The sequence below is a fragment of the Chironomus tepperi genome, unplaced genomic scaffold (assembly GCF_022539635.2).
Source record: "Chironomus tepperi strain 1889 unplaced genomic scaffold, CSIRO-AGI_Ctep_v1 contig_421, whole genome shotgun sequence".
NCBI lineage: Eukaryota > Metazoa > Arthropoda > Insecta > Diptera > Chironomidae > Chironomus > Chironomus tepperi.
The window spans coordinates 465,979-480,656 of record NW_027226543.1 but is presented as its reverse complement, the minus strand read 5'-3'; the positions used below and the strand labels follow the sequence as shown (position 1 = coordinate 480,656).

Below are 14,678 nucleotides of genomic sequence, written 5' to 3'. Positions count from 1 at the left end.
ATTAAATAAAATTTGCCTAATTTGTTCATTTATAAATCTTTATTATTCTTTACATTTCATATTGTCTCAATATTATCCAGACAGAACGTGCGAAAGAAAAAAAAAACAAAAAAAGTTAATTAAATTATTAAACAAACAGTTCTCTGATTCCCTCTCTGATTATCATGCAATAAATATTCAAATACACTATAAAATTGCTATGTTATTTAATTCATCAAAATGTGTTAATGATCGTAGTCAATACTTTATTATTATCTAAATTAGATTGTATTAATTATTTTACTCTAATGGATCTTTGTTTATTCATATTTGTCAGCATAAGTGAAATATAGGATGTCAGTAAGTCATCCATTTTATATCCTAATGACGTTTCACACAAAAGCTTTGAGCCACGAACAAGATTTCCTATTGTCATGTGGAAGTACGTGTTGCCAGAAGACCAATTACTTATTCTTGTGAATGGATGTGTCACCAAAATATCCTAAAACAAGAAAATAAGTCTTACATCTGATTACAATAATATGAGAATATAATACCTTTGTTTGAGGATGTATAAGGCTAACACCATGCTTATTAATTGCTATAAGGAGCATTTCAGGGTAATTAGGTTCAGTAGTTTGCTTCACTTCAAAGAATGCTGATCCAAAAGTTGCCCAGCGATAAACTATTTTCAGGAATGTTACTTTCGAATCTTCAGGTGTCACTCCACCATCTTGATTATAAGCAGAAACAATGGCTCGTTTCCATTCATTTGATCCTTGAAGTTTTATCAAGTCTGAAGGTACCAACTCTCGAAGCATTTGGCTGTAATTCAGAAATTGTAATTAAAAATCCAAAAAGCATTAATTATACTACTTACGGTATGGCTTGCAATTCTTGCTTACTATCTCCAAAACGAACTCGATACACTAAAGCACCAAGTTTGGCAGCTTCTTCCTTCGTACATTTATGATATCCTCTCAAAAGTTTTGGAAGCTCCTGATGATAATGGAAGATTAAATCTGCATTTTTGTCCTTTCCAGGAACAGTATTAGTCCATAGCTTTTTCATGAAAAATACTTGATACGTAAACTGAGGTGTTGCACCGTCACGTGAAGGTCTAGCTTTCTTAATCCAATCAGTCAAATGTCGGACAAAGTCAAAGAAGAAATCTCCTTCCGGAACCGATATTACCTACGATAATAAAGGAAGTTGAAAGCAATAATCTTTAACAACAGGAATAGAATAAGCATACCTTATCAGCAATTTTTACAAACAGGCTGAAACCTTCACTGGATCTTAAGTTAAGACGCTGAGAAATGTTTTGACAAAAGTCTTTAGCTCGAGTTGAAGAATCGACTTCAAAAGCTTCATCTGTGTCATCAGGGAAATAGACTTTATGGAAGATTTGTGTAGTTTTGTGTTGGATAGCTTCAACTTCTACTTGATGCGGTGGATACTTTCGTTGGCCATTTCTTAATGTCTTCTGCAATCTATGAAGTGAGTCCTGAGAAATTGGATGTCTTCGAGTTCTTAAGAATACCATAAGTTCCTTTAATAAACCTTGACTGCAGACAAACAAGCCTGTTGCAAGCCACATCAATTCCCATCCACGTTCTTCTGATATTCTATTTCTATTGTCCGTTAACTGCCTCATAATTTGGCAATAGATTTCATCTCTTAAGATTTCATGCTTTAGAGGACCATCGAAGATATGATCTGTTATTTCATTTCCAATTCGAGGACGTTTTGATGGCAAATCTCCCATATATTTCATTATGGCTGTAAAGGCAAAACAGGCTTCTTCTGATAATTCTTCTTTTGCTAATAATTTCTTCAGTAGAGGCTGCTTTAGAGGCTCACGTGAATATTTCCATAATTCTTCTCCACTACGTTTAGAGCTTAATGTTAATGTTTTCGACATAGTTCTCTTGGGTGGTGGACGGAAATGATCAATTGCATATTCTGATAAATTATGAGGTTTTTCTCGAGGTTCAGTTCCACCATTTGAATATGTTGAGCTTAAACGACGACCGTGGGTTATTCCTTCGATACTGAATAGTGCGAGAATATCTGTAGGTGGTTTTGTGAGTGTTGGAAGGACATAAACAGTTTCAGCTGGAAAATCTCCACGCTCTTGTGTCCTTTCACATCGTCCTATACACCATCCATTATTTAACACAGTTTCGCCAGTACTATCTTCTTCTAACAGGATCAAATCACCTTTTAGGAATGAAAGGAAGCTTGTTCCTTCACCTGGTGATCGATAATCTTGCAATGCTATTACGAATTTTGAGCGCTTCTTCAATCCTTCCAAAAAGAAAACAACCAAATCTCTAATATCTTCAGCATTTGGACTTTGGAATGTGAATTCTTCTCCTCTAACTGTAGATAAACTAAATGTTTGTGTAAAGACTTTATTGGTTTTTTGACTCGATACTGTTGTTATTTCTGGGAATGATAACTCTAAAAGTACTTGTTCTTGATCATCTACAACATAAACTCCTGTCCAATTAACAGCTATTATGACATCATTTTTCGGAAGGTTTGGTCCACTGTTTCGATATGCTTCATAAAATCGTGAAAACAGTAAAGGCCATTTATATTTTGCGTAGCTTACAACATCTTCTTTGACTCTTAAGGATGCAACCTTATCCTTATCTTTCAAATAATAACTTTTCTTATAAGCTTGAAGAATCAGCTGTACCCATCGTTCTACAGCTTTTTCAATGCCAGTAAGGCAATAGTCGGGAATAAAGTTTGGAATTAACGTAAAAAGCCGTTCCATTGACATGTCTGTATTATATTCAATATAATATTGTTGAGCAGCAATCATTGCCAAATCTTCTTCTTTATCACATCTATATTCTCCAAATTTCACGCCTCTTACAACTTGCTGATATATTAAGTTTGTTGCTACTTGATCTTCCGTTGGATCATGCCATGGTGCGAAAATTTCTTTACGGAAGAATAATCTCCATGGTGCGTTACGTTCTTGTGCACCTTGTTCTTTTGCATATTGCTCGCATTGTGAAATTGCATCCATAATGTGATCTCCCGCACTGCCTAATGATGATACTTTATCAAATAATGCTATGTACAATGAAAATCCAAATTGATCTTTCAGTTGAATCTTATCAGATAATTGATTGCATAATTCTCTTGCTGTTGTCGCACTATCAGCAAGAAGTGTTTTCGTATTTCCATCCATAAATGTTATGGGAAGCATAATTGGTTTCTTAGATTTTGTTGCTTGTAGTTCAAGCCATGATGGTGGCTGATTTCTTGTGCCGTTATTAAATGTTCTTTTAAGTCTATCCTCACAATAGGGAGCATAGCCCGGTGGACCCTCACGAATGAACGATCGTAAGTAATTTACAAATTTTTCTGATGGTGCAAAACATCCAACACATAATGAAAGCAAAATCCAACCGCGAGCATGCGATGATTTTGATGGATTATTTGTTAACTGTTTACAAATCTGGCAGTAAATTTCATCACGTAACTCAGCCCTTAAAATTCCATGGCCAATAATGAAATGAAGTTTCTCTAAATTACTCGTCGGACGAGATTCTAACCAAGATTGATATGAATCGGCTGTGTATTCTTCATCTTGTAGTTTCTTACGCACATCATCTCCAAGCTTATTTTTACGTTTAAGTGTTAGTGAGACTAATTTGTGACGAATTGATCTGGGTTTTTGCTTCACGAACGACTCCGGATCAAGACCCATCATCTGCGCTTCTTGAAACTCTTTGCTTCGAATGAAATTACGACCTAATGTTGCTGTTACTTTACTCATGACTGACGTATTATCTCGGTCCATTGTATGATATCTTGGTTCGGCTAAATCACCAGTAAATCGTAATATTGTGATCCATAAAGCTTGTGCGGCAAGCTGATCGCCTTGAGTTTGTAGTGGAAGTAAAGGATGCTTAAGAGGCTTTCGTGAATAATAATGCGTAATATTTCCTTGAAAATATGTTGCTGCAAACTTTTGAAATTTGAATTCTGATAAATCCTCATCGTCATCAGACACTGCATGCATTGGCCCAATTATATCCTGAAATTAAAAGAAATAAACATAAAGCATGGGAATAAAATCTTGGAAATAGCAACATACTTCTTCATTCTGAATTCCAGATGGAAGATCATTAAATACGGAAGTTTCATGACCCCCATGTGGCGTGGGTGCTTCGCTGCTAGAATCTGGTAGAAAGTCAAACATTGCCTCAACCAATTTCCCATCGTCTACGGGCTCATCTTGTTTACGGGCCGCATCATTAATCAGATTTTTCTTAACTTCTACTCTTCTTCTGTCTTCCAATTCTACTTCAATTTCTATTCGTTCCATTTCGTTTATTCGCTCTATATAATTCTTTTCTGCAATCTCTTTAGCACGTTTATTACCTTGATGCTTCAACTCTTCCTCTTCCATCATTCTTAATCGAATGGCTTCGCGATGTTTTCTATATTCAATTTTGAGCTTCTTATAACGCTGCATAGCAATTAATCGTCTCATATGTGCTTGAATTTTGACTATTGCCCACATCTTGTGTCCATATTCTCGACGTGTTAAGTATCCACGAATATGTGCTTGCAATCCCACAATATGTCCCCTCAAGTGTCTAAATCGATGACTCAACACTCGTGAACGGACTAATGCCTGAAGACGCATATATCCAATCTTCATTTTACGGTAGCGTTTCTTTTGAGCATAGCCCTTCCAATATTTCTGCACAACAACTGCAGCTGCACGCATCTTTAAGAATCGTCTACGATAAACCCAACCACGTATAGAACGTTGAAGGATTAAGATTTTTCTAGTCAGCACACGATCACGTTCTTGCTCCAAAAATAAGTCATGAGCATCTTTAAGGAACACCTTAGTATTTCCAAGTTGATAGTCTGTACGTCCAAGAACTTGAGCACAAATTCTAGATGTTTGAGCACGACAATCTGTTTTATGTGCAGGAGGTACTCCATTAATTAAAAATCTATAACGTTCAACAAAATCACGGAAATTGTGTCGAATTGGATATCCTGCACGACGAATTCTTATCGTCTCCATCATTCCTGAGTATCTTAATTGACGACAGCATAAATTTCTGTCAAACATCATTGGCTTCTTAATCTCGTTTGGTTTAATACAACGAATAAAGAATGGCTGACATGTCGATAAGGTTTTCATGAGTGAGTCAAGACTTTTCTTAAATTGTGTTGACAATGTAGGTGTGCGTTTTCGTGTTTCTGCTCCCATTCCAATATCATTTGCAAAAACAAGCTGTAGAAATTTACTCGATGATGTTGCAATCAAATGAAGTATATCAGCACTAAATGTGTCGCGATTCTTCTCCAAAAATCCTCTCGTGTCATAAAATACAACACCGGCAAAATGGTTTAACCCAAATGATGTATTAATGTCAGATTTCGGTTTCAAATAATTTCTATGTGAACCGTGAGTTTTATGTAATTTCGCAAGCATTGTTTGGTCTGTTCCGCGAGGAAATTTAGATTCCTCGTCTATAAGTGCCATAATGTTCAACTGCTTAATTGCTATCAAATCTAAAGCATCTTGATTGTCGACAAATTCAATGTGCTGCCAGTTAATTGCTTCATGATTGTATTCTTCCTGTTCTAGTTTAAAAATATGCTGCACAAAGAATTGTTGAAGATTCTCGTTGGCGTAATTGATGCAAAACTGTTGGTGGTAAAGAATAATAAATGAGAATTTAATTAGTCTTAATTTTCCTTCTACAGACATAATAACAAAGAAGACTTTTGTCTGTATTGTCGTTAACTTACCTGTTCAAAACTGTTGAGATTAAAATTCTCAAATCCAAAAATATCCAGCACACCGATTGCTGTCCTCATTGTTGTTTTTGGTTTATATATTGCATTATTAATTTTCTTGACTATTAATACGAAAAGACGTCCATAAACTCCTTTTACAAACGCATCTCTTACATCAATTGATTGCTCTCGTGATAAAGTTGATATAACGGTTTCACCATGCGCTAAGAATGTTTTCCGTGTCAATGCATTAATAAATGCTTGCATTGGCAATTCTAAGAGATTTGAAACACGTTTTACGTTTGCTTGATCAGGAATTTCTGTTGCGTCGAGATTATCAATGGTTATTGCTTTATAGTTTATATTTCCAGTGTGTAACAGTCCGGCTAATAATTTTAATATTTCCCATATTTCTTGATCTGAGAAGCACAATACTTTCATTGCTGATCGTATATCAGCAAATTCAGCTGTATCATCTCGTCCATCACACGTCACACAACCACCGCCTGTTAAATAACGATAATCTTTTGCATTTCCAAGTTCCAGCTTTCGTTTGTCTTCACTTGACAGACCCGCTAGTAGACAGTAGAAAATATGATAATTTCTTTCTTCTGGATTTTGTGATACAATTCGAGATTTTTCCAAAAGATATTGTTCAATTTTTGCTCCCTCAATCACACCATTACGACTAAAGTGAATGTCTATATATTTTCCAAATCTTGATGAATTATCATTACGTACTGTTTTTGCATTACCAAATGCTTCGAGAATTGGATTCGCTTCGAGAATTTGCTATGGAAATACAATCAATTGATTATGATACTTATGATATAATTTTTAAATCATTTATTTACTTGTTCAATCCATGAATGTTTTCCACTGATTGCTGCGAGATATTGTAAAATTAATTTTGTGCTTTCAGTCTTTCCAGCACCCGACTCTCCTGATATGACAATACATTGATCCTGACAAAATCGTTTCATACTTGCATATGCATTATCACCGATTGCAAAAATATGAGGAGGAAGCTCACCTGTATAATTAGAGTAGAGTATTAATAGACAACACGTATAAACATTTTGTAATTGTATTTGAATTTTACCCACCAATTTTACGCTCTTTATAAATTTTTATTTGATCTGCTGTATAAATTGGCAAAATTTGATATGGATTAACGGCAACTAAAATTGATCCAGTATACGTCTATATTGTACATTTTAACAAACGAAATACGTAGAATAAGAAGGAAAAGAGTTAAAGTAATTAGTGTCGGATTTCGACAAAAGGTAAATGAGATGTATTAGTTCGATGCTAAAGAAACCAAATGCTTCTTATTTTTCCTTTCATTAAACTTACATAAATTAAATTGTCATTATAACGGATTAATAGATTTCTTAAAATTCCAGCTTCATGTAAATCTCCCAATGAAATCATATCTTCAACACCTTGAACAGATGAGGCATGCATCGCTTTGATCCTCCTCTCGGGTGGAAGCCATTGTTCAACACCATCATCATCTTTAACTTGAATTCGTCTGCCTTCAGCTGATGACACTCGAGCTCCAATAGCAACATCAAACTCATGGCCAGTAATTGGCTCAATCCAAATATAATCACTAAATTTTCATACGAAGAGAGGAAAAACAGAATTAACATACATTTTTTATGCTTAATTCAACTTCACAGCGGGTTCTTGATTGTTGTGAAATGTATTTTTTGAGTAAAAAGAGAGGAATTAAAAAAGAACTCTAGAGTCTACAATGAAAATTCCATTACTCAACGAATGGAACCGTTTCCGTTTTGATCAACAAACACAAATAAAAGAAATGGTTTTGTATGGTGAGTCACAATTTTCATATTATTTAGAAAATATTAAAATAATGCTGTATAATATACAATATCGCTCATATAAAGAGGGGAATTCTCAACTTTTGTTTATCTTCCATATTGATCTGTGCGTATTCTTTTAGTATTTGTTGATGGGCGCACTTCTTTTTGTGTATGGGAAATGATCTAGTGCTGGCTTTTAATGTATCGGAATTAGAAGTATCATTAGATTGAAGATTCTTATGGGAAATTGGCGGTAATTTCGATAAATTTCTGTGATTTCATAATTAAACATCAGATTTCATGGGAAATGAGCTCAGATATTCGTCAACTTGATATTCCGGCTCCATACGGGGAAGCCAGTGATAGGACCAATTTCAGGCGGCACCTGAGTGTGATCATTGATCAATTATTGATCTGTACGGTCAGCGAAGTAAGTAAGTAATTGAGAATCTGTGACTTAGTGATCACTATCATTGTAGACTCTTTATCTTTAATTAATTCAACTTAATTTAAATAATAATAAGGAGATAAGAATAAATTACTTACCCTCTCGTAACAAGAACCATTTTTATGACTTTTGTATTCTATTTTGGTTCCAACACAACAACAAAAAAATGACTTTTACACTTAAAACCTTAAAATAGAGATATACATGACAAAATTAATGTTTTGTGACTTTTTATCATACTCAATCAAATATAATTAGTCAGTAAAAAGAAAGAAGTAAAGGAGTGTTGTAATGCTATGGGAAAATTGTTGTTGAGTGATGACTTTTTAGCACAATTTATTCTCATTAACATTCACATATTATGTCTTTTACGAGATACAATAGATAGGAAAGATTGATTGGTGTATATAGAAATTATTAGGTAAATATCTTTTTCAGCACGTTCTGCTTTACACCGAAATTATTCAAAAGTATTCTTATACAACATTCATTTATGATGTCAACATTTGGGGAGCTGATATTCATTACACTTCGAATATATTGAAGAGCTTGCTGAGAGTAAAATCAGTATTGCAATTGATGGGGTAACGTTCGGAAATGACTAAACACTAAGATTGGAGCTTGATACTCTGTCTTTGGTTGGAATCCGCAAGGGAAAAGATGCTCTGGAGCTTCAAAAGCTACAACAGTGATGAAAGAAACTCAGTTCAACGTCTGGATAGAGAATTTGTACAAACTTGGAGTCAGAGCCACCAAATGAGTAAATTGGTAACCATTTTGTTGTTCCAATTATGTAGAAGCATGGTTACAGTAAATAAGTAAGTTTGGAACATGGGACCGAGTTTGTTTACAATTTTGTTACGCAGTGCGAATTTTGTTTCACGATTTTATGACAAAGCACTATAGTGGGGAGAGGGGAAATCTGCATCACTGCTAGTTCTAGCGATACGTAATTCCAGATTGTTCACTGATCTTTTGTTTGAGATGGGTCTTCAAATACCATTCACCAAGAACGCCATTTATGAACGATCCCAAAACAGACAGGAACTTGTTGATCAGTTACACATTTTCAGAAAAGTTTTAAAACGATTTTGGCTTTAAATAATAGAGAAATCGTGATTGAATGTCAATGAAGTTAATGGATGATGAAGATCAAATAAAATTGAGTTTTTAAATGAACGCAATTGAATATGCATTGACGGTTTCTCTATTAAACATTAAACAGTTCTTTCACCGCATTTTAAAGCTATTACCATTGTTGAATTGATTAATTCTGTTAAATGGCCACATACTACATATCATTATTGGAGTACATAAAATCATCATAAGACAGTAGAAGTATAGGGTCTTAAATGATGTGCTCTCTTTCTGTGAAAATTATGAAAGATGTTAAAAGTACAATTGACTTTTGTGAGACATAGAGAATAGATGAAAATTGCGCAATTGGTTGATCGTCAGTATTGTGGCATGTCTCCCATTGTATAATCAATTTCTCACAATTTTTTCAAATGGAAGTTATGCCAGCAATGAATTCTAATAATAGCATTCTTGCAAAAGAATTTCTTAAGAACAGACATAATATCGCTTAAGTTGATGATGTGTTAAATAAGTTATTCCATCTTTTCGGAAAAAGTAAGAATCTTCAGAAGGCAAGATGGCAAAGAATATAAGTAAGAAAAGAAATACTGCTAAACAAAACATGTAGCAAGAAGAAGCATTGAAGTTTCTCTCTTATTATATTATTTTTTCTCTAAAAATTTATGTTTTTGTGTGTTTATTTTCTGCTTCTCATTCGTCAACTTTCCAGTTTGAGTAAATGTGGTCAGAGATGTTTTCTTTTTCACTTATTCCTCACAAATGGAATTCTTCAACATTCGCATTCTTATTTGAAAAAATCCTGTACATGTCGTGAAATGAATTCATTGAACTTTTCAACAGACTTTTTATTTTGTTCTTAATGAAATTCTATTGGTGATCTCAAATTCGATATTTATTGAAAGGTGTCTTGTTGGGAATATAATTTGGAATATTTCATGACTAGCAAATTAACACATGTTCTTCTTAAATTTCTTCGGAAATTTATATTGTCTTTTTTAACTCTAAACTAAATAAGAAGTTAATTCCTTAACAAAATACTGGTGGTCTTCAATTTAGAAAAGAAATTTTCTTGATAAAGCATTTCCCGAGCAATACAATATGGATAGTCGCATTTTTCTTCATAAAAATTGATCGAAATCAATCACCATGGTGGAGTAAGGACAATCTTTCGTCCTTTCATAACATGTTGTACCATTCGGGATTAAAGTAACAAAGAGTTTGGAATCTTCCAGAATTTCTTCGTTTTTACAGATCTTAAGAATTGAAAATTAGGTAATATGTCAAAAATAAGAATTATTCTCATGAGCACCCACATTCAGAATAATTTGGTTATTTTCTGCTAGTGAGAGCTAGTAAAATGTCAATAATATTCCTATTGTAATATCGAAGAAGAGTTGAATCTGGGATATCAGATCATAAACAGGTAAATCTACAAGTTTGAGAATAAGTCATCTGTAGCTTAGTGATTAGGCAAAAGTCAAGAGTCTGTAACTTTTGTAATTGTAGTTTAATTAAAACGACTTCCTTGCGAATTTATAATTTCACAGTAATGTTTATTTATCCGAGTTCAAATACAAAATGAACTTTCGTATGAAAAGGGGAGTTCAACTATGTACAATAAATATTATTCAAATCTCAAATGAACGTTAGAACAGTAACTATCTGTTTTGTGTTGATTCTCACGGCACTACACACCTTAATTTCTGTTTATCAATAATGATTAATTGTTTTATGGAACACTTGAAGCAATCTATATTACCTCATTAATGAACAATTTCAATGGCAATTTCAAAAAATTGACAATTTTTCAAGGTAAAGAGTCATTTCGAAAAACTGGCACACGACATTTCTGTACATTTTATTACAATTTCCGTATTTTCATATGATTATTTCAACAGTTTTCGTACAAAAAGTAATAATAATAACGAGAGTTGAGTTCATATTACTGCAATAATTTTATTTGGTAAATAATTTCTGCTTGAAAGATACAATCGCGAAAAGCTTTCAGATACGCATCTAAATTAAATTGCATTCAACAGTAATAAAAAATAATAATAATAACAATTAGGAAGTTGTATAATGATGTTCATAACTAATTACATTATTTGATAAAATAACTTTAATTCATTAATCAAAACTTACGTTGTGATAAGCACAATGAGATATGATTGTAAAAAAAGAATGATAAAAAGCCCGTAACTACTTTTTGACAGAATGAAAAATTGTCATTCAGGTGTACGTTCACTGTATTCTATTATCAGTCTTATCAAAAGCCTTTCGTGACCGATAAAATTCCATCTACAGTTGTTATTGTAATAAAAAAATGAAACAACAACAAAATTGGTATAATAATAAAACTCACGAGATATATTTTAGGAATTACAACACATCGAGGACATTCATATGTTATCGACCGTCATGAAGGAAAAAGTGTTATCAAATTTAATTGCGTGTACGATTGTCTGAGACACTTCTGTGTTAGCGCCCTAACTGCACAATTACAATTACTGTTATCAAATTTTATTCATGTCATGGAATAAGAAGAAGAAGCAGCAACAGCAGAGATATACACTTGGAGTGGTCAAAATAAGTAAGTAAGTAAGTAACTTATGATTGTTTATTCGATGGCCAACAATGAAGTAGTTTACTAAAACTATTATTGAATTTGGTATGCAACGCATGAAAAACTGTTTAAACAAATTGGACATGATTTCAATGAATATATATATAGAAAATAAGAGGAGAGTTCCATAGACCATAAAAGCTATGTGGAAAATTTATTATGATCATTGTTTCATTTCAATGAATGAATAGAACGCATATTTGCTGATAAAAATATTTTGTTACTGACATACAGACTCAAAGATCACATGATATTACTTTTGCAGATCTCAGACATTTTTAACTTGAACTGATGATTGACAGGATGGTTATCTGATATAGTAATAATGTTAAACATTAAAAAATTGATCAATTTCGCATGAGTATCAGTTTTATAATAAAGCAAGTATTACTTGTTGCTTTCACGCATGCATATCTTATTTAAATTCTTATTTCTATTTAATAGTGTACATTTCTCATCATGTTCATTTGTATTAATGCGTTAAACACCTATTCAATTGAAGAAGAAACAGAATTCCAGCATATATCGACGTAATCAATTAATTCCCCATATATGGGTCTATCTATTGTGGAAATATGCTGTGCACACATTTTCTATAGAAAATGAGTAAGAGATAGAGGGAAAAAAACTGCCTGATTGCTCTACCATGACGGATAACGTGAGTTTTTTAGTCCATGATTCCCGATTGCAAAATCAGTATTCAGTAAGTAATTTAAATTTACAAACACAATAAATAATATTTTTTTTCATAAAAATTTTGTTTTAAAGCAATCGGCCACGAAACAATATTTTTATAAAGTAAATGAAACGGCCTAGTAACAAAAATAAAAGAAAATACTTCTGTAACGCTCAAAAGATTTAAACAATTATAAAGTTGTTACAATTAAGCAAGTCACATATTTTTGGATGCGACATTTACGACCGAAATATTTTTCAACATTACTATCATTTGTAATTATTATCATTATTCATTATTAAAGAGAAGAATGTGAAATTTTTTATTGCTTAGAGCAGTGCTGTCCAAATTTTTTTACTCCACGGCACACCTAGGTGCATAGGAAAACCTCGACCAAAACCTTACACGACATATGGTTCTAGGTAATTCTAGTAAATTTTGGCGACACACTAGTGCACCGCAGCACACAGTTTGGACAACACTGGCTGAGAGCATAACACAAATGTCGAGAATTTCATCGGTAGTGTGCACATTGTGTGTAAGCAGAACGTAAAAATAATTTCTTTCTGTACTATTGGGAGAGGAGAAAAAAACAGGCGAAAAAAAAGTTAAGTTAAAGTAAAAGAAGTAAGAAAGAATCTCGTAGAAGAAAAGACGACATGAGTATGTGTATGAAAGATTCTTACGAAAGAAAAGTTTACCTTATGAAGTAGAAGAACCAGAAATGAACGGTATAATTAACTCTTTTATTTTTTTTGTTCCTTATATATTCACTCGTATTCCACTTTTAGTTCTTTGTGTAGAAGATGAGGAGAAATTCACTTTGGACATTACTTATCACTTATTATATGATTATTATCTCCTCATTTCTCATTTTTTTTCATTCCTTCAGGAACTTCCACGTAATTGATTTTATTCCTTTAGCATTTTTATTTTATTCCATTTAATTTTAAACTACTTAATCAAGAACTTCTTTATTTTATTGACTAACGCATAAAAAAGAAGTATTTAATCCACTTACATCAGCACTTATAACAATGAATCAGTTGAAAAATGTGCCGTTAATTTTTTCTCCATCACAAATACATACAAACATGATCATTTTACACAAAATTTTATCCTTTTGGCTATAAAAATATCATCATTTGATGTGTATGACTATAATATGATGATTTATCAACTTAATATATCATTAATTTATTTACTTTTTACACAATTTGCATTTAAATAATTTGTCACTAATTAACATTCGGCAAAATTATGTGGTTCGACTGTTCAAGTGAAAGACTTCTCCGTAACTGAAGTTTAACTCAAAAAATTAAAAATGAAATTTTCCAAGAGTTGTAACTGGAAGTCTTTTACTCTCAGAATTTGTTGAGCGGTGGTTTAGTTGTAGTTAAAAAATGCCGACAGGTAAATACATCCATATGCGGTAAAATACATCCAAAGTATAAAAGCAAAACAAAACACAGGTGGATGTGAATGCGCAACATGTGCCGATCAACAACGTGCTTAACTAATACAGTCTCATAATGCTTGGTTTGTTTATCATGTTCTTTCTTTTCTCTCCTCTTCAGTTTTATGAATGATTCATGCATTATCTATTTTATAAAAAAGTTGCTGGAGCTTTTAAATTTTTGTATCTTTTAAGAACGTTAGAAAATGTTAAAAAGCTTTCTAATTTTAAATTGAATTTTTATTACTTTTGAAAAATATTTTAAAGATCTCTGAGGAAAAACTTTTCAACTTCCGCGTGTAACATGGAAGGTACTTTTTTTTCTTTATCCAAAAAACAAAGGATCATCTTTAAATGTTGTTAATCAAAACATTATTTTGTTAAGACTTAATACAACTTCCCAGTTATCCCTTCAATCCCTTGTCATGTATGATTTTCAAAGCTCATTTTCCATTTTGCCGTTTTAGTTACGAAGCTCGTTTCGAGTGTTGCGTGTCGTTTTAAGGTCTTTGGCACTTAATGTGTTTCCATTGCTAGGTATGTTCACAAGGATATACTAGCATCTGGATGATTTATGAAATCTTGTTCACATGAATTGTAATTAGGTGCATTGCAGGGTTCATCAAGTCTTATGACGTACTCTTGTCATTAAAATATGCAGAGCTTGAAAATTTTACGAATTCCACTATAAACAGCTGGTCTAAAGGTATGGTACAATAGATTATCAATCGCGGTTTCTTCAGCTCATAAGTCGTAAGTCCTTCAAACATTATACA

The 14,678-nt window shown here is 32.8% G+C and overlaps 1 protein-coding gene across 2 annotated transcripts; it reads right to left on the bottom strand.

The window, feature by feature from the left end:
- Positions 1-20: 20 nt before the first annotated feature.
- Positions 21-13,720, bottom strand: ck (myosin-VIIa ck). Of its 2 annotated transcripts, none has more exons than XM_070649165.1 (11): positions 13,148-13,720; positions 8,148-8,235; positions 7,129-7,387; positions 6,879-6,975; positions 6,627-6,805; positions 5,785-6,564; positions 4,103-5,680; positions 1,235-4,042; positions 860-1,173; positions 537-804; positions 21-481 (listed from the first exon to the last, which is right to left on the bottom strand). In XM_070649165.1, the coding sequence occupies exons 2-11, from the start codon at positions 8,165-8,167 to the stop codon at positions 275-277; spliced, it is 6,510 nt and encodes a 2,169-aa protein (XP_070505266.1). In that variant the 5' UTR covers positions 8,168-8,235; positions 13,148-13,720; the 3' UTR covers positions 21-274. The 2 variants fall into 2 exon arrangements, with proteins under 2 accessions (XP_070505266.1, XP_070505267.1); XM_070649166.1 differs by having other exon boundaries at positions 13,468-13,720.
- Between the last annotated feature and the right edge of the window lie 958 nt (positions 13,721-14,678).